This window comes from Vicugna pacos, chromosome 6, assembly GCF_048564905.1.
Source record: "Vicugna pacos chromosome 6, VicPac4, whole genome shotgun sequence".
NCBI classification, from domain to species: Eukaryota; Metazoa; Chordata; class Mammalia; order Artiodactyla; family Camelidae; genus Vicugna; species Vicugna pacos.
The window spans coordinates 83,881,040-83,907,718 of NC_132992.1; the positions used below are offsets into that span (position 1 = coordinate 83,881,040).

At 37.9% G+C, this 26,679-nt stretch overlaps 1 protein-coding gene and 1 long non-coding RNA gene across 3 annotated transcripts in view; one reads left to right on the plus strand and one right to left on the minus strand.

Annotated features, from left to right (window-relative positions):
• LOC116281016 (uncharacterized) overlaps nucleotides 1–25,649 on the plus strand; it is a 46,352-nt gene extending 20,703 nt beyond the window's left edge. Inside the window, exon 3 of the long non-coding RNA XR_012073800.1 lies at nucleotides 25,547–25,649. This is a non-coding gene — a long non-coding RNA (uncharacterized lncRNA). The remainder of the gene's footprint in view (nucleotides 1–25,546) is intronic.
• Nucleotides 12,291–26,679, minus strand: part of RPS6KA5 (ribosomal protein S6 kinase A5) — a 166,858-nt gene continuing 152,469 nt past the window's right edge. For both annotated transcript variants that reach the window (XM_031679331.2, XM_072963594.1), the window contains 4 exons: nucleotides 25,641–25,832; nucleotides 17,267–17,426; nucleotides 15,809–15,972; nucleotides 12,291–14,154 (listed from right to left, as the gene is read on the minus strand). In XM_031679331.2, the coding sequence (XP_031535191.1) occupies nucleotides 13,915–14,154; nucleotides 15,809–15,972; nucleotides 17,267–17,426; nucleotides 25,641–25,832 (756 nt within the window). In that variant the 3' untranslated portion in view covers nucleotides 12,291–13,914. The remainder of the gene's footprint in view (nucleotides 14,155–15,808; nucleotides 15,973–17,266; nucleotides 17,427–25,640; nucleotides 25,833–26,679) is intronic.

A 26,679-nucleotide genomic window follows, 5' to 3' on the forward strand; every position in this document is an offset into this window, starting at 1 on the left:
CTAATTTAGAGTTTGCCATATGAGAGGCATATGTGCAACTTTAATTTTCTCCGTATTAAAAGTGCTTCTTTAAACAAAAATTCTAGTCAGCCTCTTATCAGGAAGGAACATTATTAAGTTTGTAAAACAGTCACAATGAAAAGAAGCCCAGCATATTAGCAAAAGCTGCTAAATATGCTTGTCATTCTATACATAAGATGAATTCACTGTGAAAAAAAAAGAATTTGCTATGATGCTTTGCTTAATTTGCCTATCTCCCAATATAGGCTTTGAAAAATTCCTCTGAATGCCACAACTTTATAAAGGACATATATGTTTCATGATATTTTCTGCTGCAGAAACTTCTTAGTTTATCACCTCCCCCACACACAAAAAATCCCCAAAACCAATCAAACAAAAAATTCAAATGCCCAAAACCTAGCAGAAAGAGTTGACTAGTCAAACTAAAATCTCCCATGAGGGCACCAACAATAGTAGCTAATTTAAAAAATCACATTTATAAAGTCTAGATAAAGTCAGCCACGTAAACAAAATGCATTTCTTACTTAATCTTCAAAAAACAAATACCTACTACCTCTGGATGTTTTAAATGCCCAAGTTGAGGACTCTGAAGTCTTTGTATTAAATTAAAATCCTAACCGTCTTTAAAGTTACCTTGAAATAATTCTGGAACTCTGGAGTGTTATCACCTGTTTTAGCTATATTCATTATTTAGGAAACCAATCTGGTGCTATTAGTTTGAACTATTTGTATCCATATCTTTCATTTAAAAAGAAATGAATATTGATATCTCACACCCTATGGCTGATTGATCATTCATACCAAGAGTACTTCATTTTAGGTGGGGACCACAGCAGGGCAGATAGTCAATTTAAGGAGTGGGTCTTATTAATTAGGCATTGTAAGCCCTGAATATATGTGTGTGTGCGTATACACAGATACACACACACACACACGTAAGCACATTTCGCTGAACTATTACGTATCTAGTAATAATTAAGTTAACTGTTAACTAGAAAATAGAATAATATTTTTTCCTCCAGAATAAGATACCTATTTAGGCTGTTAATGCAAACTAATTTTAAGTAATTATAATGCTTGCATGAAGATTTGATATTGTAACATAATTTAATAATTCCTAAATATGATACCAGATTTAAAACAAAACCCTTTACTATAGCCACCATAATCTGCTAATTTTTGAAAAACTTAACATGAAACCACTGTAGAAACTAACTTAAAAAGCCTACTTATTGAAGATTATACATTAATTTTAATGATCACAAATAGTTATCTTTTTAGCTTTCATAATATACATATGGCTCAAATGAGTCAACTTAAACTCTAATAAGATTTTTAAAAGACTCAAGTTTTTCCCTAAATGTATTTATCATTAGAAAAAGTTTTCTGGATTTTTAGATGAGTAGAGTTTGATTATTCTGACATTAGAAAGCCAACACTAGGCTCAAAAGCAAGGATATCGAAATAAAATAAAAAACCTGGAATACTTTGACAGTAGACTTTACTCCAATATCTAAAAGAACCACTCAGTAAAATAATACTGTACTTACTACAAATTAATCTTTATCTTCCCAGCCCATTCTTGTTTTAAAACATACGTACAATTAGACTAATGATAGAACAAAATACTTATAATACTTCATGCATTTTAGGTGTGCTTTATTCTAAATGTTTTAAGAAAAATTTTAGTAGTTAATTACTATTAATAAATACCTTCAAACATTTCCCATTCAAAATTTATAAAAAGTGCTGCAATATATATCCTTCACAAAAAGATTTTATGTAAAACAATTTGTGGTTTGAAACAACTTTATTTGCATTTGCTATAAAAGCATTTTGAAATTTTCAAAGTCTATTTTCTTCAAAATAGTTCATCCTTGCTAGGATAAAAGAAAGTTTCATGTGCTATCTCAATTAATGAATAAAAAGATTTATAAATTCACTCTTGTGTGGATAAAGCCTTTGCATTCACTGAGCATAAATAAATTATTGAGGATAAAAATATTTTAAATACATACATGGAGTTAAGGGAGACAGTGTAGCCTCTGACTACAGTAGACCCTTGAACAACTCGGGAGTTAGGGACGCTGACTGTCCATGCAGTCAAAAATCCGCATATAATTTACAGTTGGCCCTCCTCGTAGGAGGTTCCTCTGTATCTGCTGATTCAAGCAACCGGGGATCATATAGTACTGTAGTATTTACTACTGAAAAAATCCGTGCCTAAATGGACCCTTACAGTTGAAACCAGTGTTAAGTTTGAGGGTCAACTCTACTTAGTAAAATGGCAAAGACATGAGTGACATAATCTTCTGGTATTTCAATGGTATTACGTTTTGAGAAAAAGATAACTGCTCCAGATGGCTTCATGGTTAAGTATTTCACTGCACACATGAATCTGCTTCTGAGAGCAAGTTAACAGAGGTAGGATTAGGGCGAACTGAGAAAAGATTCCCAAAGAAAAACGTACGTAAAACAAAAGGCTGGTGGTCCCATCATGACAGTGGGGCCAAAAGCAAGGCATTAACCCTCCAAGCAGAAATAACAGCAATGAGAAGCTGAATTTAATCACCATGAAAACATAGAGCACATTGATCTCCATCCAGACATTACCCAACACTGGTAAATATGACCCAGAGGAGATGCCCTCTCTCTCTTAGACTGGGTCTTTGTTATCTGCAAGAAACACATTCCATTTGTCCCCAAGAACTTAATTTCTGTTTGTAAGAGAAGATATTCCAGACATAATATCAGTTATACTTCAAAACCAGAGTTGCTGCTAAAGTAAGGACGGCTGGGGAAGGTATTCTCTGAACAGCAAGGTGTTAGAACTGATGGGCTCAAAATAACTGTTTCCTTTCTGGCTGTAGTTCTTTTATGTGTGTGTGTGTGAGTATGATTTTTTAAAAAATTAAGATAACATTCACATAACATAACATTTGCCATTTTAAGTGTACAAGTCAGTGGTTTTTAGTATATTCACATGGTTGTGCAACCGTTACCACTGTCTAATTTCAGAACATTTTCATCATCCCCAAACCTTATCACCTATACACATGAAGCAGCCACTTCCCATATCCCCCTCCCGCCACCCACCAGAAAGGACTAATCCACTTTCTGTCTGTATGGATACGCCTATCTTGGACATTTCATATAAGTGGACTTATACAATACGTGGCCTTTTGCATCTGGTTTCTTCCACTTTTAACTGGTCATTCTTAAATCATTCCAAAAGGGCGGTAATTCCAAGGACATTAAACCACAGGTGCTGAAAATTCTTGATCTGTCCTCTGAGTGCACTCTAGTTTCTACAGAGCTACTGCATATGACGATGTTCTAGCTCTTTGACTGCCTTTTGATCACATGAAAATGGACTGTAATCAAAAGTACAAATTATCATCTCTGGAATATGTCTTTGGAATAGAAAATGATCCACTGGATGAAGTTTCTGAAGTGAGAAAGGAGAGCAAAGAACAGAGGAATAAAATTTTTGATTTGACCATAACATCTTAACAGTGACCTGTGCCCAGCTTGTACTCTTCTCTCTGTAACAGTGACATTTAAGCTACTCTGGAAGACTGAGAACACCAAGTCATTTTTTTAGTGTCTCAGTGCATTTAATAAGTGCTTTGCAGCATGTGAAATGTAGCATGTGAGAACTGAAGATAAAGTGAGAACCCACAAGGAGGCTAATTCTTTATCAGACTCATGTTGACACTCATGGAAAGATTTAATCTCAGAGTCAAATTTGTTCCCATAAGTCAGTTCCTGGAGCTTGAATTCAAATTGTCATAAAATTGTGCTCCAAAGCAAGTTTTTCATACTTTTATTGTATCTGTATGATGTAGAAACTCACAGGTAAGGAATTAAGCATAATGTCTTAGCTTTCTGAAGGTGAACAGATATTGATATATTTTGTGTGAACTGTGAACTGAGTTAATCTCTGCAGAATTTTTTAAAAGGCTAAAAATATTTTGCATGAAGTAGGAAGGTGTTGTCATCCAAAAGGTCTTAGTCTTGGTCTGTCTCTCACCCACACATAAGAAAAGGTCTTTAATTAGGACAAGTATGATACAGAAACCATTTAGCGGCCTTTCTCTAAGACAAGAGGCAGAGATCTTATCTGATTTACTGTTATAGTACCTGTCTCTAGAATAGTACCTGGCCTGAAGCAGCTCAAAAAATGTTTAGTGCATGACGGAACAAATGAATAAATGTGAGCCTGTGATCACCAAGTTCTCGCCAGAAGCCACTGTGTGGAAATAACAGTGGTGATTAAAAATATTACCACCGGATTTCTGCTTTGGCCACAGTAGAGTAGCTTGTGATTGGAACTAACTCTCCCACAGAAAACAACTATGAAAACTAAATAAAACACACAACATCTGTTTTCAGGCACTGGGGAGCAAGCCAAGGCAGGCAGACCCTACGGAGCTGCAACCCCTGAAAGAAGGGAACAAGCTGGGGTGGCGTCCACCTTTGTTCCCACTTCTCCGAAGGTGCCGCAAATTTACAGCACGGGGAAGTGAATGCCTAGCAGAAAGCAGCAGTCCCACTTGGTTGAAGAAAGGAAGGTTGGAGTTTGGATTACCAAAGTAGCTAGGACTTGGGGGGCAAAGTTCCAGAGAGTATCATACCTCAGGAATGTGGGCCTGAGGTGCTGCTCCTTGAGGTGTTTGCCAATCCCAAACCACGTGCACAAGGGGAGACCTCCAGAAACCCAGCAAACGGCAGCAGCTGGGAAGTTAAGGAGCTGAGCAAAGCTCTTGGTGCTGAGGAGAAAGAGGCTGGAGTTCAGGGCCACCAAGGTGAAGGGTCCCCAATAAACACAACAGGTTTTCAGCTGAGAACCAGAAAGGCCATATGACAGGAATAAGGGCAAAAACTGAAACCAACCCTAACAAAATCTAAAATCAGTCCTCAGTGAGGTTACAGTGATCTGCCTGTACTCTACCTGCTTGCTAGTAGGAAATAGAGCCATTTTAGGAGGAAGACATCATTCAGAGCATGCACAGTCTTTACTATGCAACATGTGGTATTCAGCTAAACTTACCAAGCATCCTAAAAAACAGGTCCAAATGACAGAAAACCAAAAGGAAATATAAATGGACAATAGAAACAACCAATAGGTCATAATTCAGACACTGGATTTATCAGATCAGAAGTTTAAAATTACTTTGATTAATAAGTTCAAGAATATAGAGGAAAAGATTGAGAATTTCAGCAGAGACCTGAAATCTATAAGAGAGAGTCAATGAATATTTTAGATTCCAAAATACAATCTATGAAATAAAAATTAAAATTCATTAGATCCAGTGGGACAAAAGGTAACTGAGTTGGAAGATAGGTCAGTGAATATTACACAGATTGAAATAAAGGGAGAAACAAAGGTGGAAAACACAGAAGAGACTGTAAGATACATATGGAACATGGTATAAAGGTATGGAAGATTCCTAAAGAAAAGGAAAGAGAGAATGGATTGGAAAAAATTATTTGAAGAATGACTGGTGAAGAATTTCTAGTATTCAGGAGGAACATCAACAGATTCAACAAGTTTACTATCCTTAGGGAAGATGGAAAAAACACGATACAACAGAGTCAAACTGTTAAAAACCAAATACATAGACAAAAATCTTAAAAGTGGCCTGAGAAAAAAAGACATATAGCCTTCAAAGAGCAACAGTAAAACTGAGGGCTGACTTTTCCACAGAACTTAAAGTATGGAATGACATCTTGAAAATGTTGCACCTGGAATTTCACATCAGCAGAAATATCCTTCAAAAATAAAGGCAACATTGAATTGTACACTTTAAATGGGTGAATGGTATGTTATATGAATTTTATCTCTACATACATGTTACAAAAGGAAATAAATGCAAAAAAAGGTTTCAAAAAGCAAAAGCTATGATAATTAATTGATAGCAGACCTGGCACTAAAACAGATTCTAAAGAGAATTCTCCAGGCAGAAGGAAAATAATCCCAGATAGAATTAAATCTAAGGTGACTGCTAAATGAATTTTTTAAAAAATCTCTAAACAAACTAAAATACTAGCAAAAAAAAAAAACAGGTAATAGAGAATACTTGCTTTATTCAAAGGCAGAACAAGAGAAATAGAGGAAGCAAGAGGAAATGGGACAAATGAAAAACAAACTGTGAGATGGTAGACTTAAAATCAGGAATCAGTAGTCACATTAACTGTAAATGGACTAGATACTCCAAATAAAAGACAAGTCAAAAATCTTAGGCAAAATATTAGCACATTGAAGCCACTGATACAGGAAATGAGTAATACACCATGACCAAGTGGGATTTATTCCAGGATTGTATTATCTGAAAATTAATCAATCTATTAGAGAATAAAGGAGAAAAATCACATGGTCATCTTAATAGAGGTAGAAAAAGCATTTAATAAAAACTCCCAGAAAGCTAGGAGTAAACAAAAACAATTTGGTAAATGGTGTCTATTTAAAACTCTACAGCAAACATCATATTGAATGGTGAAATACTGAGTTCTTATTTTGAGTTCAGGAACAAGTCAAAGAGGTCCATTGTTATCACTTCTATTTAACATTTTGCTAGATGTTCTAGTGAGCTCAATAAGGCAGGAAAAGAAAAGTTGGGATGGGAGAAATGAAACTATAATTTATAGAAGATATGGTTGTATATATACATGAAGAGATACAAAAGAATCTATAGAATTATAATAAAGTGAATTTAGTAAGGTGGCTAGGTGCAAAGGCAATATGAAAAAATCAATTATATTTCTATATACTAACAAAAAAGAATTAGATAATAAAATACAAACATCAAAAATCTAGAAATAAGTCTAACCTCTATGTGTGAACCTTAAAACATTGGTGAGACAAATTAATGAAGACCTAATCATTAACTATACAATTAAAAAAAACCCCATAAAATTTGTATATTGGACTTCATAAAAATAAGTGCTTTCTGGTCATCAGAGGTCACCATCTGGAAAGCAGAAGAGCAAACTAAAGAGAAGATATTTATAATAATACATGAGACAGAAAACTCCTATCAATAAAATATAAAGAATTTCGGCAAACAATAGGAAAAAGACAGACAACCCAGTTAGCAAGAACACGTGACTTGAATAGGCACTTAACAAGTGAAAATTCCCAAATGGCTAATAAAGACATAAAAAGATGTTCCACATAGCATTACTTCTCAGAGAAATGTATATTAAAACCACAATAAAATACATACTTACCATAGTGGATAAAATTACAATGAAATACACACTTGCCAGAATGGCTAAAACTAGTGAGACTGATGGTACCAAGTACTGCTGAAGACATAGAACAACTGGATCTCTCATACGTTGTAGGTGGGAGTGTAAATTGGTGCAGCCACTGTTGAAAACTATTTGGCAATATCTTCTACAGCTAAATTTACACCCATCCTATGATTCAGTAGTTTCACTCTGATGTATAAACCCTAGAGAAATGAGTGCATGTGTGCACTAAAATATTTGTACTGGAACGTTCACAGCAGCTTTAGATAATAAAAGCCAAAAATTATTTTAAAAAGTCCATCAACAGTAGAATGGAAAAATTATGATATACTCAGTGGATAGACTACTACATAGTAATAAAAAGGGGCAACCTATTGTTCTTGCTACATGCAACAACAGAGATGAATTTCATAGACATAATGATGATCAAATGAAACTAGACACAAATACCAAAGACTGTATAATTCTGTTTACAGGAAGGTCAAGAACAGGCTAAACTGTTCTATAATGACAGAAGTCAGAACAGTGGTTATGTCTGAGTATGCACTGGGAGCCTCACCTTGATCTAGGGTGATAGTTATATGGGTGCATATATCTGTGAAAATTCATTGAGCTGTCACTTAAGATTTGTGTACTTTATACATTATACTGAATTAAAAATGTTAAAAATATGATTACTACTTATATATAGTCTTAGTGCTCCATTTGGGCTGGTCTCTTTGGCCACAGAATGTCAGTGGTCTGGGCAGAAGGCAGTAGGAAAAGTTTAGGAGGATGTAGGGAAACAGAAAGGAAAAAGTTATCACATGGAACTCCTAGAAAAAAATAACCACCTTACAAAGCCTGTGTATAACATGTGAAGTAAGTTCAATTATCCACACAGTAGATAGTGTTATTATAAGATATTGATCTACGTGGCCACTGAAATAGCATTTTTGTAAATTAGCCCTCTCCACGTTCATTCCAAATATTTGTATCTCAGAGCTGTAAGACTGCTCACTTTCTCACATAGCATCATTATTTTCCTTATTCCTACAGAATTTTTGTCCCCAAATTTTCCCTTCTCTGCCCTAATCAAGTCTTTATTTCTCTGATCTTAATTACAGTCTATAACCATCAGTCAGTACGTGGATATATTAAGAAGAAGTGAGTGAAATACCAGTGTAGGGATACATTAAAGTGTTGGTTATACAATTGGAAAACAGAAAAAAAATTGCGAGAGTACAACGGCTGTAGTTAATGAAGATGCCAGGGATGGAAGTGGCTAGGAATGGCATTCCTTTGAGCTGTGGCTTGACTATACTTCTATCTGTTCAGATAGAACAGAAGTAAAACAATGTTTATCTTTTTATCTTCCATTTACTTTCCAGCAAGACAAATTCTTATTTTTATGCAAAGCCGTGGAAGAATTTACATCGTTACATAGATTATTGTAGCTTAGATTATTTTCAGGAAGTTTTCAGTTCCATACCCAAGGATACATATCGTTTTAGACAGAAGTAGACCAGCTATACATGAATGTGCCAGACTTTAAAAAGTTTTCTAAGTATGTCTATATGTGGTTTCTTCTTCTTTTTTAAAATTCATGCAGTAAAGTTTTTAGGGATATTTTTTCAGAGGCATTAACTGAATGTGATGCAGCACCTTCATGTTTCCCTTCTTATTCATCAAAAGAATGAGCATTATTGTAACATTTAATCTCTCCTTTTATCAGTATAATTTGAGCAAATGGGATAGCACTACAGTACCTAAAATAAACTGTTATGAGTAATCAAATGTCTACCACGGCAACAGGTCTTTAATGAGGATATTATCACAGATCCATTCCAACACGACAGTGCCCATTTACACGACCAGCCTCTTACAAAGTTAAAAATAAAACTGCAGTTAAGAATATCAAGTTCCAAAAAAAAAAAAAATTAGAATATGAAGTTCTTCAATCTTACTGTATTTTAAAGCAAACAAGAGAAACAATGATTTTCCAATCTATCTACAAGCAGAAATGCCAGGAAATAAATCTGTAGTATTCTGTTCATAACAACTTAAATTTCCTTTTCTAAGTAATGACATTTTGGGGGGATATTCTTTCTGTTTGATTCTTCTTTTTTAATACAGGAGTATTTTAAAACAGAAAGTAAAAATCAAAACTGCTCACTATGGAAGGAACAAGTCCCTCTTTGTTTGCTTTTCTTTAGTGAAGAGATAAATTTTATAAAAACAGTACAAATTTAAAATGTTATGCAGTGGAAAAGACTAGTGGAAACCACATGATGCTAAGTCTTATCCCAGTTTCCTGTGCTGCGGAGAAAAGTTGCTGTATTAAATACTATCCGACCAATCTGAAGTATTCAAGTCCTTGTGACAACCTAGGCAAGTACACTCACTGGAAAAATACTATAAAATGTCCTACCTATTCCAGCAGAAATACGTCAGGAAAATTAAGTCTGATGAATAACTACCAAGAATCCTCTCTTTTAATTCAAGTCTCCTCAAATACAAAATATCAAGCTTTTGGCCATGTGCTCAGAAGGAATAATGGAAAGGAAATGGCTGGCAATAAGCAGTACCTACTTCGCAGTAGCATGAAGAAGCCAAGACACATAGATTTGGAACCCGCTTTAACTTCTTACTCCTTTTTGGTCTAATAGTAGGTGAATAAAAAAAAAAAACTGGCACCTGCTTAATTCACAAATTCAGGAACTAAAAAGTGGACAACCACCTTGGGGGAGGGAAGCTTCAGGTACCTAATTAGGTCACAGGGAGCTGGGCATACAAAGAAAAGGGCTCAGGAGAAATACCTTGAAAGCTCAAAGGTCAGGAATGCTGAAGATGAGGATTGGAAGGAGACTAACCAAATGTTCTTAAGAGGAAAAATGTTGCCCCCTTGAAAATATACTTTGTCCTCCGTTAAAAACAAAATTTAAATAACTACTTTTAGGGGAAACGTTCTAAGGAATGACGCAATTTGGAGTTACTCAACAAGACAGCAAATAAAACTTGTGCAGCTGCAGCAGCTGTCTTCTTTGGGTAGATTATACTTAGAATATTTATTTGATACATCTGATATTTTATGATCACTTTTCCATCCTTTGAGTTTTACAATGACTCGAATTTAAATTCTGAATTTCATTAGAGCCCGCTTCATTCATTTTAGTGCCAGACAAGGGTATCAAATGAAGAGGGACTCTTGTGTGGGGGATATAAATTAATTAGGGGCCAGAAATTGGGGTGTTTAAGGCATCTGAAGGTCCAAAAGTCAGACAGTCCTAAGATATTTCACTATATTACAATAATTCATCTATAATTATATTGATATAGTGTTAAGTGGCACATCAGAATTCAACTTATTTACTGAGATCTTGAAGAATTTTAGAAGTGTGATCACCCAAACACCCAAATCATATTCTTATTATTGGTCTCATGGGAGAACACTCAAAGTAATCAGGTGGTCTGATGCACATAGAGGGCCAATAACTTAGAAACTTTCACCATTTTAAGATACCCTGTTCTTAATAAATATGACAATAACAGGTACTTGAAATGGGGGCAAGGTGAACAAGTAGACAATAAACTGTACACTTTTTATAAAGTATTTGAGAACATGCTATAAAAAAACTGATACAAAAGGAATTTCCTTATTTAAAAAAAAATAGTCACAGCTATCCTAGTTGGTATCTTTAAAATAACTTACCTTATACGAAGCCATTTACGTGGTTATTTGTCAGCATATCAATAGTTATTTAAGAAATCAGCAGTAATATTTAAAAAAAGGCAATTTTTCATGGGTAAATGAATTTACAATTCCAAGGCAGACCAACATGTTGAAATTAACTTAGGAGACTTGATTTTCTGTTCCAGTGGTTCATTATTTTATAGCAGTTTGGAAGAATTAATGAATTTCAAAATAGCTGACTTAACTCATTCAGCCACAGGATCTGGCACAGTACTTAGAAGAAACTGGTCTTTTAAAATGTCTTTCCTTTATTACCTTCCTTTTCTTATTCTTGCCTCTCAGTTATCCACATAGTTTTATAAAATATGTGAGTCAGGGTTTATGATGATATGAAAACTAAATATAATATAATCAGTAAGAGAAGAAGGAAAGGGGTGATTTGGCTCCAAAAGCGTTATAAAAAGAATTTAATACATGCATTTGTTTTTCTTAAATCTACTTCTATTTTACTCCTAATACCGAAAAAGTCCTTTCATTCAACATTTTCATATGAAGAATTTTTCAGTTGATTTTTGATGTGACTAAATGAAAGCTTTGTGAATTTTGAAGTGCAGTTCACCGACAATGACAGCCTGCATGTGACATAAATGCCACAAACTCAGAGTCTTTCTGGGATTTATACGTAGGTGAGGATGAAGATAGTCTACAACTGGGCACCACACTGAGTGTTTTCTGAGCTCTTCTCAAAAGCCCATTACAGATTATTCAAGAGGCTCATCCAGTTGATAAATTAACTTTCTCTTTCCCTGCTCTTACACTGCCTGCCATTTTATCCATCTCATTTTCTGTCAAGTCCTCCAGAAGAGGAGGCAAGGAAAAGAAATGAATATGAAACCCATTAATTTCCAATATTCACCATGCATCAATGACACATCAATCATTAGTGTATACTGACCTTTTTTTCTGGATCATTTTCCCTGAGCAACAAAGTTCCTTTAGTTTATACTTGACAACTAGTATTTTCTACTAGAATGCACAGTTTTAAAAATGACTTGAAGAGTTAACTTACACATTTCTGGATATATTCAACCTGACTATACATATAAATAGACATTTTCTTGATTAGTGTAACTGTGTACTTGATGGAATCACATTCTGTGAATTAGCAATAGAGTTTGGCAATCATGCACCTAAGATTTCCCGTCATTACTAGGAATGACCAAAAGCTAGAAGTACAAAATTTTCATTGACTCAATGAGAATTATGTAGCCATTTGGGCCACTGAAAAGTATAGAGTTATTTCCTGTAGCCGTTGTGGACAAAAATGTGAACAGGAGAATACATTTTGAAAATAGTTTAATATTTGCCATTTTTGTTGCCTGTGCTATTAATATATACATGGGTTCAGTAATAAATATTCTACTATTACATAGAGTGCAGTATTTTTAGTATTCATAACTGGTTGAAATTAATGCTGCTATTATCTCAAGAATAAATAAATATCATGCCCAATTCCAAACTAATGCTCAAGAGGTTATCGTTAACAAAAACTATAAAATAAACATGTTGGGCATTACCTTTTTAAGCTTGATTCCTGTAAACATAGCAAAAATCACTTTTCTTAGTCCTGACATTTCGTATGATGGCTTTAAAAGAAAATACAGCATACAAATCCTATCGCTTCTTTTTTTGCATAGGGAATGAATTAATCATATTTTAAAATGCAGCAATCTTTCAGTGAAATGTCTTCGGAACATAGCACTTGTTTTCTGTATGAATTCAGAACTTCTGAGCAATAAAAGTGCTCTGCATAAGTTTATAAAATATGCTTTCTGGATTTAAAATTTAACAGAAAAATTTCAAAACAAGTCATAGTTATGATTCTAAAATACTATGTACATAATATCCGACTACAGGAGGAAGAGCCTCGCTGCAGCACAACACAGTGTACAAATAAGAAGCACAGTGTTCAACAGAATTTCCCTTTAGGTTTTCCTCACATCGGTCCCTTGGCGGCTAATGATTACGTTACACACCATTCCCATTCTACCTGTAGCTTCCAAAGTAGAAGGGGGATGTGAGGACAAATTTAAAGTTGATAATGGGGGGGGGAGGCAAAATTACAGTACATATGCTTTAAACAGTGCACTTTATAAAACAGCTCGCTTTATTCATATTCTTTTATAAAGTGCAATATTACTTGAAATAGAGACATGTACCTTAATATTTCGCAATAACCATTAAAACAAATTGCCAGGAAAGAGCAGTGCAAAATTAAAAACATACATAGCTTAGCATGCATCTTAGATGGGTCCCCAAGACAGAGCACGGGACCTGAAGTTCTTATAACTTTATATTTTTTTTACTTTTTAGAAAAAGATTAATAATAGCAGGTTATCATCATAGGTAACCATAAAATAAAAACAATAAGTTAAAATCCTCTCTCAAGAAATAAGTATATGCCACACATAAAATTCATTACAGAATCTTTTTGAAAACAGTTAGACCTTTTTTTTTTTTTGCTGATAAATCATGGTTCCAAGGGTGCAAATCTCTTAAAAACCCACAATGCCCACAAGGCGAGCAAAAGGTGTCATCACAGTACAAGGAACTCTTGTTGGCAGACATCTGAAAACGCTGTGACTTATTTTCTAAGCAGCTCAGATCTCACCAGTCCCTACTTAAATGGACAGACCTCTTTGCTCGTTCAGGAACAGTCCTGTTGGCATCACGCTAGGTCACTCAGCGGTATGGGATGTGCTCTATTCACAGTAACATTTCTCTGTCCAGTGCTTGTGGACAAGGATAACCTGTTGGGTTTTCCTGAAAAAGATTCCCTACGAGGCAGATTCCAATGAGACCAATGGGATGTTTCTGAAAGCACAGAACATGGCCTCAGGCCCACACTCAGGGAGCTGAGGGTACAGGGGCTCACTGGCTACCTTCCTGCCGCTCCTACGCTTTCAGTCCGAGAACTGGAAGAGGGTCTCCGGGTTACTGCTGTCGGCAGGGTTGCTTGGCTGCAGTGCCTTTGTGGGTGTCGTCTTGCCGTGGGAGTGGGAGGAGGAGGAGTGAGAGCTCTCGCTGGAGCTGCTGCGCGTCTCCGTGCTGGTGCTGGTCTTCTTCATCTTCCTTCTCTTCGCCAGAGGGGCCTTATCCACATTCTGAAGGCAAAACCCCTCTCTCTTGTATTTGTTAAAGGCCTAGGGGAGGAAAAAAGGGAACTCCTGTGAAGACAAAGGATTGATGTCTTCTTGGCTATTATGACTTAGAGCAGAAGACGACTTTCAGTTGGCAGCCAGAGCTCCAAGCTGTTCTGGGAACTCAGTCCTTAAAACCACTGTATCCAAAACGCCTGGCAGGTATGGAGGTTCATGGCAAAGGGTTTCTGAGGGCTCTGTTTAAATCAACCAGCTAGGCTGTGCAGAAGTCACAATTCTAATAAATCTTTTGAAGAGGTCAGTGCTACCCTCCCAATTAAAAAAAAAAAAGCCCATTGACTGACTGGAAATTCCTTAAGAACATCAGCAATCTAACCGCTCCCCCCGCCCCATTACTTTTACTAGTTCTGCACCTGAGGTTGAAAATTCCGAACACAAAGTGTCAACCCAGAGCCCCTGCTCTCCATCCCCAAGTCAGTGCAGTTTGTGTGTATCTTGGACACAGTATATGCAGAGATGAGCTCCACCAATCTCACAGCAGCCTGTCTTTACTTTTCTTAGATTCAAGCTTAGGCATCACTGAGGTTACTCTTTACAACCTTGCATCATCTGTCACCGAGAAGATTTGGATCATCTGCCTCAAATTCTTGCAGTTAATCTTGTCACACCTCAACACATCCTAGTTCATTAGTTTTTTAATCCATTTCTGTAGCTGAAGAGGAAATGCCATCCCTTCTCCTTTCTCAAGATAATCCCTTCAGAAGTAATTTTTATTTCCAACTCATCTACTCCTTATACAATTATCTTATTGTATTTGCATCTGCTTGGCAGGAATGTGCAGAATCTTCAGTTATTGCTCGGGAGTCTCTGCCCTTCAAGTGTACAATCTTTGCTTAATACCAATTAATTTACTTCTTTTTTTTTAAAATAAAATAAGCTTCTTTATACGCAAAGAATGACAGCAGTTTGAAATATCCAGATATTACCTCTGTCCTCCACTTCACTGCGGAGGCTCAGAGGACCTTCATCAGTTTGCACTTTGTGTTTCTTTATATGATATTATTATAAAAACAACCAGAGATTTAGGAAAGATATTAAACACTGCATTGGTGTAACATTTTCTAATAAGGGCTTTTTAAAATTTAAAAATATCTTGCACTTGTTTACATGAAAATAGCTTTTTTTTTTACATTTTTTATTGATTCATAATCATTTTACAGTGTTGTGTCAAATCAATTAATTTACTTCTTATCCCTCACAGTCCCCAGAATATCTCATGCACAAGATGGTTGTTGAGTGAACGGACTTTCACATGTGCCTTAGTTCCTAATGCTTATTTCTAGTTTTTACAGACAGTGATTTAGCTTATTTGAAAGAAAAATTTCTAACAGTATGCATATAGTTTTCATTACCTACTGAAAATTTTTAACTGTTCAAATATCTGACTACTGCCTCACCTCACAAACTCATTCTAAATCTCGAATAAGTATTTTGTGGGTTAGCAGTGACTCTGGTCCCCAGGCACCCTCTGTTTAGAAATATGTTTATATCATTAAGGGATTTATAAAAGCATAGCAAAAATTAAAAGAACTCATTATTTTAATTGTATTACTAAGCATGTGTCTCTGAGCCTACAAAGTAAGGATGTCCAATCTCTTTTCAAACTGTCCTACAAGTGCAGAGCACAGAGCCTTACGTGGAAGGTTGCTTTCACACAGGTATGCACAGCAGCTCCTGAGGATCCTAGAATGTCTGGAGTCATCAGAGGATTTGAGGACAGCTGACTGCCATCTTGAAGCCATTCATTGTATCTCAAGCCAGACATTTTAAGCCTCTTATTTGGATCAACTGTGAGAAGTCCTGGGGGAATTAATAAGATATTTTTATTTTATAACCTGTCATTTCAAAGATAGTTTAAAATCAGTCTCAGACATAGATCTCAATTATGTTCATATGACATGATGGTTTCTATAAGGCTTCAACCTCCTACAAAGATAATTATGTACATTTTCATATACATTTAAATCCCCTAGTGAGTACTGGATGCTAATAGTAAAGCCCACAATAGCCTGTTTCGAGGAGGCTGAAGGCCAGCTGGCTTTCAAGCAGGAGAAAATAACCACCCAAAACAAGGACTCCCACTGGTGACCTGGTAAACTCCTAAAGAACAGGGCGCCGAGATGTACATTTATGCACCGAAATCTGCAAGTCAGGGAGTGTGGAAATGTGGAGATGGAGACTCAGAGAGGGAGACACACAGACAAAACCCAGCTGACATCACATCAGGGGCAAGTGCAGGAGACATCCTCACACACGGCGGGCCCAGGGAAGCGCTCAGCCTGGCGGTGCAGGCACCTTCGACGGCTTCCAGAAGGTGACGCCTGGGGCATGAGCCAGAGCCGGCTCTAAGAAGAAGGGTGCCCCAGGGACTAGGAAGAGCACCTGCCATATCCGAAAGCTCGGCCCCTTTGAGGAACTGAAGTGTTGGACGCTGGTGGAGGTAGGTGATGGGAAGCAGCGGCAGGCAGGCCAGGCTCCACTCTGGAGTCTGACCTAAAGCTCGCAGGGATTCTTGGAGTGATTTTTAACAGAGAAGAGGCCTGATGACATCTGGACACTCGGAAGGTCCCTCTGCTGTCTGGTGACAGACAGGGAAAGTCAGAGGAAGTAAGGCAAGCTGAAAACATGCCGGAGGATTTTAGGGGAGCACTGATGACAAGACCTAAGGTGACAGCTGAGAGTGGGGAGGAGGGACGGCTGGGAGGGATGCTGAACCTGCAGGACGAGGTGGCGGCTGTGGAAGGTGGGGCAGGTGCAGAGTCCGGGATGATGCCTGGGCTCTGTTTTGGTGATCTGGCTTCTCAGCAGTGCAGAAAGATGGGGAGGGGAGGGTGAAAAAGAAGAGGTTCGCTTTGAAGGTGTTAGGCTGAGATGCTGGTGGATCCAATGCTAGTTCATACGATGATGTGAATGAGCTCACTGAGGGAAAGTGTGCCGGTGAGAAGAAAATGAGGCTGAACCCTGAAGCCTGGAAACCTTTCAGAACACACAGGGACTCCTTGAGTCATTCACCAACAAATATGCGTGTGATGGGTATGATTCCACTTCAGTCCCTACACATCTTATAAAGCATAAATTTTCAGTAGATTCCTACCTTGGATCAAATCTTTAGCTTCTTGGGATACATTCTTCCAGGCTTCTCCTTCAAAGGAGAAATCTCCCTTTTTAATTTTCTTCATGATTTCCACTGCACTGGTGCACGTCAAACTTTTGTCATGAGATTGGAATGGAACTTGCCCTGACAACATTGTATACTATCAAGAAAAAAAGGAACAAAACAGAACGTCTGCCAAAATCACCGTCAAAGCCACTCTAGTACTTTCGTTACCAATCTCATCAGCATAATTTCCCAAATATTACAATTGGCATTATTGTGTTTAAGAGATTACATGACTTCTGTCACTGAAACAACCAACACATTTCAGACCTGTATATAAAGAGAAATGGTTTATTTTAATATCAAGATTTAAAACCATTTTTATAACTGTATTCAGCAAAAGAATAAAAAAGGGATACTTCAGCTATTTCAAAAGATGGTACTAATGTTAACAGAAAATTGAGAGACAGCAGAACCCCTTAACAACTTTTTTTTTCTGTCCAATTCCACACACCCTTTTCCTAGGATTTTAACTCTGTTTTTTTTATTTATGCCTTCTTATTTGTTTGTAATTACTCCTATTTTAATTTTATTTTTCTCATTGTGTTAAATATAGTGAATTCACTACAACCATCTGTTTTTCTTGTAGCCATGTGTTTGAAAATTTATGTTTAAGGTTTTTGCCCTTTAAAAAATCAACAGAGAAACCAAAAAGCTAAGGTGTGACTTTGTAGCACAGGCTGGATTTTTGAAGAGATCCTTTAAAATTCTAGGATGGTTTTCTCCCTGCTCACTGAGAGTTGTACAGGTTTGCAGGGGTAGAAGGCGAGTGGGAGGTGGCAGTGGACTGGCCGGTGTTCCTGTGCAGAGACCAGAGAGAACCGCGCGGTGTGGGGAGAGGCTGGTGGGGACAGTGGGAGCCTACCCACCACGGCAGTTAGTGAGGGGCGGACACAGGGAGGGGGTCTCTGTTGGACCCCAGCCCTACGTAGGAGGTATGAAAGCTCCGGAGACGTCCCAGGGATCTAGAAGGAATATGCCATTTCCCTTCTACTCCCTGATCCCCTGACAGGCTCACCTGAGAGGTCGTAGGTCACCAAGCTCTTGGAAGCTGGTCCCACCAGATCAAGCAGTCGCTGCTCTTGTAACAAGCAGTCGCCAGCTCAGTAACACACCCAACCCCCATCCTGGCCTCGCTCTGTTCTCCCTTCCTTCTCCTTCTCTGGTGGGACAGCAGCAGGTACCCCATACCTGATGTAAAGTGGGGCATCAGACTAGTGAGTCATGCAGCTTCAAAGCCCCTTCCTAAAGTTCAGCTTTCTGGGCCACTGTTGGCACCGTCTTAGCCTGGTTCCCCAGAAAGCAAAAAGTCTGAAGCAAAAGTTTATATATAATTATGTTAGTAAGGAGTGCGGTCCCTGAGGAGGGGGAATTGAGGAGAAACGGAAATGTGTGCATGTCAGAAGACCTGCAGGCCCTGGCTGAAATGCACCAGCGGGGATCAGAGGGACACAAATGAGAATGGATCTTGAAAATGCTGCACTGAGGTGGGTGTGTAGCACATAAGACCTGATGGAGAAGAAGTTGTTGCCGTGGAAACACTCATCTGAGACTCAGGGACACCTGGAACCAGTGCCAGTAGTTGGCTGAAATGGCTCCTTGAAGCTTGGAGCAATGGCTTAGGGCAAATAAGGGGAAATGCTGGATCTTCCTCAGCATAGTTTTGAGAAAGTGGTGAAAAGGCTCAAGGAAATGAGAATACTGAAAGAGCTGTATACCATGTAAGACCTGGGAACCTACTACCTGCCAGTGTTCCCGGGGGGCTTAGAGCACACTCCCTTCATCAAGGCAGTAAGGACCACAGTTGTGTCTTTGAGAAGTTTGATGACGGCTGTCTGCTGTAGGCCAGGGCTGACGGTGGAAGAGGCTGTCATGAGACTGAGCTCTCTAGCATCAGTGAGGTGACTGGATTTGGAATTTGGGCATAGCAGAGGCCGAGCAGCATCACTGAGCCACCAGAGGCAATAAAGCACGGCTTGGCCGACAATCATGGTGCTTTGATTTGGAGGGATCTGTAACTATGGTTAATAGGTCCAGGTGGGCAGAGAGATGGACAGATGGCTAGTGTTGCATGACTTGTTTATTATATCTCCCCATAGGGAACTGAAGGCTAGCATCAGCCACTGAAAGGAAAAAACCAGTTGTCCCTCACTCAGTTTCTTTATCTGAGACAGTTCAGAGACCCAAAGTTCTGATTGATGGGGAAGACAAGTCTCTTTGAAGAAGGGCCTTATAATGCCAGAGATAATATACAGTAAACATTTTCCCAATCTTGCCACGAATAGACATGTTGCCGTTTGCCAGGGTGTACTGGGAAAGGGGAAAACCCAGGTCTTTGGAGACCTGCTTGGGGTCCAAGTGCTGATACCAGGGGACCCAAAATACTATCATGGTCCTCTAGTGGGAATGGTGTTTACTTACTCAGGTTTCAGACAGAGTTTTGGCCAAAGTGCATTTTGCAGTGCTTGGTACCGTCACAGCCCTCACACTGGCTTCCTGCTTTGTGGATGAAGAGCCACATGGGAGGAAGCACCAAGGGGAAATCCCTGAAGCTGTTTCTGGCCAAGATCCTAAATCATAAGCAATACCTAATCTCTAAGAGTAATGTCTCAACTAAAGACCTGAAGAATATGAGGTGGTAGGCCCCATCATATCTTCATTAGTTTGGCCCCTGCAGAAACCAGATGGATCATGAATGATGGAAGACAACCAACACCTGATTGCCAGACCCCAAGTGCAGCTGCCATGCTCTATATAGTATAAGTTAGTATGTCTCTGGCATGAACAAACACCTATTAATCTGGTCAATGGATTCTTCTTTCCATCAACAGTGAAGATCAAAGCAGTAAGTCTTTACATGGCAAGGACAGCATTCAATGTCTTGCCCGAGAGCTATGCTGACCCTCCTGCTCTGTTACAATGTCTGCGGGGCCCTTGATCATATTGACAGTCTAGAGAACTCCATGCTGGGTCTCTATATTGATGTCTTCATTAAGAGAGACCTGGTGAGCAGGAACTAGCATGTGTCTTAAATGTCCTATATGCCACACGCATGCCGGCGGGTAGGAGATAAACTGCACAATGCTCAGAGGACTGTCACACTGGTACAGAGTTTAGAGCTCCAACGGGCCGGGTAGAGACAACCCCCTCAAAGAGATAAACTGCTGTACCTCGTATCATGAAGAAAGAGGCACCGGACACAGTGGGCTTCTTTGGATTTTGGCAGCAGCGTCCATTGCGCTTGAGAATACTGCTCCAATCTGTTTATCAAGTGACTTGGAAGGCTACCAGTTTCAAGTGGGGCCCAGAGTAAAGAGGGTTTTTCTGCAGGTCCAAGGTGTTACATAAGCTGTCCTGCTACTTAGGCTGTAGGATTTGGTGGAGCTGATTGTGCTTGAGAGTCTGTGAGAGCTGAGAATGCTGGGTGGAGACTCTGGCAACTCCAACAGAAGAGTTGCGGAGCAGACCCAAAGGATTCGGGTGCAGTGCCATGCCTTCTGTGGCAGAGAACTACTCTCTGAAAATCAGCTCCCAGGATACTCCTGGTCCCTGGTAGCTTCTGAGTGTCTAAACAAGCGATACCAAGAGCAGTGCATCGTGCACTAGGATTAGCAGATGCACTGATTCATAAAGCCCAGCAGTGATCCATGGCCCATGGACACGAGACACTCAGAATCAACCCGAGGAGGTCCAGAAGGCACAGCAAATTGCATGCATAGGTGCACATCATCTCGCTCTGTTGCAACAATGCTTCTTACTTAATTCACACCTATGGCCTCATTGTGGGTGGTTCCCTATGATCAGCTGATGAAGGAAGAAAGGAATTTGGGCCTACTTGACAGATGGGTTGGCATTCTTTCACTTGGGTGCAGCTGGCCTGTTAGAACATGAAAAGTTCAGTGAAGACACCATTTCAGGACAATACCCTGGCAGGGCAGAGGGGCTGAAGGGCTGTCCTGGAGGACTGTGCCGAACCAATGGCTGATCCATTCATTGGTGCTAGGCCCTCCATATCTAGTCTATGGATTCATGACCCCCTTTCTGCAGCCTTAGGGTCTGCTCAGTTAGAGGTCCAAGAACTCAAGTGATCAGCTCCACTTGGTAATAACGGGTGGTAACTCCATAGTGCATCCTCTGCTCTCCCCCTTTCCCTGCCTCCTTCCTCCCTCCCTAGGATTATGCTCCTTGGGAACATGACAAAACACACGCGTTAGCTTCAGGTTCTGCTTTCCGGGAAACCCAGATTAGAATATCTTTCTATTGTTGATGAACATTTGACTTGTTTCCAATTTGGGGCATTTTGAAACATGCTGCTGTGTCTACTTACGTATGTCCTTTGATACATAAAAATACACATTTCTGTTGGCTATATCTCTGGGATTCGAACTGCTGGGTCATCTGGTCTGTGTATGTTCAGTAGATAACTGCCAAGTAGTTTTTCAAAACCTGCTTCACTTCTTAATCTTATCCCACTTCCTAACAGATACATACGGGGCTAAATACAAGAAAGTATCCTTTAGAATACAGTTTTCTTGCTTTCTGATGTGTAATAATTCAATAGGCTGTTGGATGGAAAACTGATTCTCTATCTTTGGAAGTATTTAAAGGAGATTAGTGACAGGGACTTTGCAGAAAAGATCCCTTCTCTGGAAGAGGTAGAATTAAACAAACTTTAAGTTCCTTTCAAATCCAAGATCTTACAGTTTAGTTGATTATCCAGGAGTCAACTTCTGTTAAGAATAATTTTGTGTCTGCTAACTGCAAATGGTTGGGCAAGAAAGCATCTATACACACAAAGATACGTATCTATGTGTGTGTGTGTATGTGTGTGTGTGTACATATATACACACAAGGAGGAATTAGAATATTAAATGTTCACAGTATTATTCTCCCAAATTTTCTATAGGTCTGAAATTTTCAAAATAAAATTTGGGGAATCCTGAATAAATCATTTGGAAGAAATATGTTCTAAATGTTATTATATTCCATCCCATGGGTATGCTATGTATACCCATGGGATGGCATGTAATAATGTCCTATATTTTCTAAATACTGTGTGTTATGGACCGAATTATCATGTGCCTTCAAAATTCATATGCTGAAGACCCAACGCCCAGCGTGACTGTACTTGTAGATAGGACCTTTATGGAGGTAAAGGTAATGAAGTCACCAGGGTGGGGTCCTCATCCAATAGGGTTACCGTCCTTACAAAAAGAGACATCACTGAGTTTGCTCACTCTCTCTCTTTAAGTGTATGCACCAAGGAAAGGTCATGTGAGGACACAGTGAACAGATGGCTATTTGCAATCTAAGGGGGTTCACCAGATACCAACCCTGCTGGCACCTTGATATTGGACTTCCCAGCCTCTAGAACTGTGAAATAAATTCCTGTTGTTTAAATCACCCAGTGTGCAGTATTTCATTATGGCAGTCATGAGCAGGCCAAGACGCTGTGTAAGCTCAATTTTAATTAAAGTCTGGGCGGGGAGAGTATAGCTCAGTGGTAGAATGTGTGCCTAGCATGCATGAGGTCCTGGGTTTGATCTCCAGTACTTCTGTTTAAATAAAATAAAATAAAATAAAATAAAATAAAATGTCCTGTATGTTTCCACTGGAAACTGCACTTCCATGAGGTAGACTGAGTTGTAATCAAACCCACATGACACGTGATCCATCTTCATAAATTACTTGTTTTACTCAATGGGGAGAACATAAATTATTTTCCTATTAGTACCCACATTCATATAGATGCAACATGTAAAAGGCTGAAGATTTCTAAGGCAAACCAGACAACTCCAAATAAATTTTGTGCTTACTACTTAGACTGTGTATTTAGATCCTCTGGAGAGATGCACTCATTTATGTGGAAAAGTTTGCAAAGCACTCTTCCTTTTGTTTGTTTAATGCAAGTGCTAACTTTGCTTTTCATCTGTAAATATTTCATTTTGTTATCTCTAAAAGGCAAGGATTTTTAAAAACCACAATCTATTAATACACATAAAAACAATTAGCAGTAATTCCTTTGTATCATTCAATATCCAGTCAGTATTCAGATTTCCCCAATTCTGTTACATGCATTGTATAAATATTATTGTAATTACATTTGTATGACTTAAGAGTTTGAGTTAAATAAGTAGAATCGGAATTCAAGTAAGATGCAAAAACTGTTTCTTAAATGTCTTTTAATCTATAGGTTCCCAGGCTATTTTTTCTTATAACACTTATTTGCTGGAGAAACTGCGTTGTTTGTCCTGTAGAACTTGCCGCAGTCTGGACATTGTGACTGTACTCCTGTGGTACGGTGTAATCTGTTCGTTGTCCCTGTTCCCGTTTAAAACTTGGCAGTTAGATCTAGAGAGAAGCCCAGCTTCTCTCCATGCCATTATACAACGTTATTTCCATGGATACGGCATTTGGAGGTTCTAAAATACCTGTCTGTATGTCTAAGACTGTCTTTTAAAACCTTCAAAGCATGATAATTATAATGAGCCTGTGTTTGAGTGAGGGCTTTTTTACAAGGGGTAATCTTATATTATTGCTAAAAATGAAAGGCTCTTTTTTATTTAGATGAATTTTTTAGAAGAGTGCTACTAATGCAAATGTAATGTTTAAGTCAAACATAACTCAAATCTACAGAAGTTAGTTGTTTAAAAATCGTGTTCATAAATATGTAATTTTAGTTTGAAAATTATAAATGATGACTTAAAATTCTTGAAATAAAAACCATATAAAGCTTAAAAATAAAAACCTGGATCATCCAGCAGGGACAACTGGCTAGCCATTGGAGGAAAACAAACTGACACCAAAATAAATCCCAGATGGAGTGCATAAGTATAAAAATAAAACATATTTCTAAAGGGAAATTTAAGAGAATATTTATATAATCTTGGGTTGGGGTGGAGTGACAATCTGACATCAAAGCCAGATACCATTAAGGGGAAGACTGATATACCTTACAACATAGAAATAAAAAAAACCCTTCTCTTTCAAACCCCTCTAAAAACAAAATTAAAATTCCATATTACTATAAACAAAGTTTTCAAGGTAACAACAAATGCTAGACAAAGGATTAAAATCCTTAATAGAGCTTTAAATTTCAATAAGAAAAATTTCCCCTATAGGAAAATGGGCAAAGCTCATAAGCAGCAGTTCACAAAAGAAAAAAATACAAAATGTTCAAATGCATGAAAAGATGCTCAAACTGAATATTCATTAAATAAATGCATGCAAATTATAATAACAGTAGGAAATAATTTAAGATTGAAATTGACAGTATCCAATGTATTTGCAAGCAGTTGATGAGAATATGGTCTGGTAAACCTTCTAGAAGGAAATCCAGGCATATATGTCAAAATAAAGATGTGTATATCCTTCTCCTAAAATGGCAAGCACATATATTACAATATTCATCTATGCAGCTTATACTTAGTGAAAAAGTAGAAAATGCTAACTGCTCACTAGTAAAGAAATGGTAAATAAACTTTGGAGACTCAAACTACATATATAATATAATCTCATTTGTTAAAAAACCCAAATATCTAAATAAATATACTGAGAAACTTGTAGAAAGATATGAAGCATAAATAACACGGGGGAGGGAGAGGAGGAGAGTGAAAGCTTAGGGTACAGTATCATCTCAGTGTGATGAGATTACAAGTGATTTCACTTTGTTCCTTATCTTTCTGTACTGCCTGAAAATTTCTCCCTATGATTATGCATTACAAATTATATGCAGAAAAAGTAAAGCTATTTTGAGGAAAAAACATGCCGAGATTTTTCTAGCTTAATGTTCTGCTTCTGATCCTGGGAGCCAAGGACATTTTGTAAAAAGCCTCACCATGATTACTATAAGTTACTATAAATATTTAAATTTTTTTCTCTATTAATTTGTTAATTTATTCTAAGTGATAGTCCTTAGTTACAGTTTTGGTCTGAAAATCTCAGAGAATTTTTAAAAAAATATTTTTCTATTAATGAGTCATTTTGCTATTTTGACATTATATCTAATACGCATATCTTATGAAAATATACTATTGCTTCTTTAATATATATATAACTGTAATTCATATGAAGCACAGTTGCCTTAAATATTCCCAAATAAGCCACAATAAAAATTCCTACATTTTCTCCAATGTAAATTTTAAGAAAGGGAAATAGTCTTCTGTCGGGTCTGTTATTGACTATATAGAAAGGAAACCAATTTGCCAATTTTTTCAGGAATTTAAGGAAAACGGCAAAGAGAGAGATGTACAGAGGCCAGAGGCCATCAGGGAACTGGCTGAGTTCAGCGGCTCTGCTGACATGAACTCACCAAAATGACGCCCAAGCTCCAGAGGTCACAGGACTCATCGTAGCCGTTGTGATTCAAGAGCTCGGGGGCGGCATAGTGAAGAGTGAAGCACGGCGTCTTCAGAGGCTGATTATCAGGAGGCTTTAAGCGTGCAAACCCGAAATCAATTACTTTGATTTCCAAATTGTCATTTTCATCGGTGAACAATAAATTCTGCCAGACACAAACACATTAATTCATTAGTTTCTCATTAAAATGTCATGGGACTTGGTGATGCCACTGAGGCAGCATCGTCTGTCTATATGTTTGCATTGGATTCAGACACAGAGAGCTCTGCCAGGGGGTCTGGGAGCTGGATGTCAGTGTGCTGGTGCTCTCTGCTTTATGCTGTTTTGCATTATGTCAATTTTACGAGGTCATGTGGAAATTTTTGATGGTGCCCTACCTCTTCTTTGTCTACACTTTTCCCTCGGCGTGTGTTTGTCTTCTACTTCCTGCATCAACCTCCCTTCCAACCTGGCTCTCAGGCACCTACTCCTCATATAGAGATGCCGCCAAACTGAAGTTAGAAATTATTGTATTTACTTTTCTTTCCAGTTATCAGCTCTGCATTATTAGCTCAGTGTCTTCACTTGCATTAGATCATTAATTGCATAAGGGCAGCATGTCCACTTTATTCATGACTCTCATGCAGCATGTACTTTGGTAAATATTTGTCCACTGAATGAAGTCATAAATAAAATAGTTATATAATATCTAGTATAGCCTATTAACATTGTAAATCAACTATAATTCAATTTAAAAAAGAATACATAGTGGAGACATACATTTTAGAAATATTTTCTCCAAAACAGTTAATAGTTTTGATGCTTTTGGACATCTAACATTTTTTGATGCTTATGGATATTATCCCTCAAAGATTCAGAAAACACTGTTATTTTGAATCATTCACCAAGCTATCTCAGTTGCTAAGGTTTTACTGATTACTTTTGTATTTACCACTTGTTTAAAAAATCCAACTATACTGATTTTGTACACAAAATCACCATTTTCATTAGTA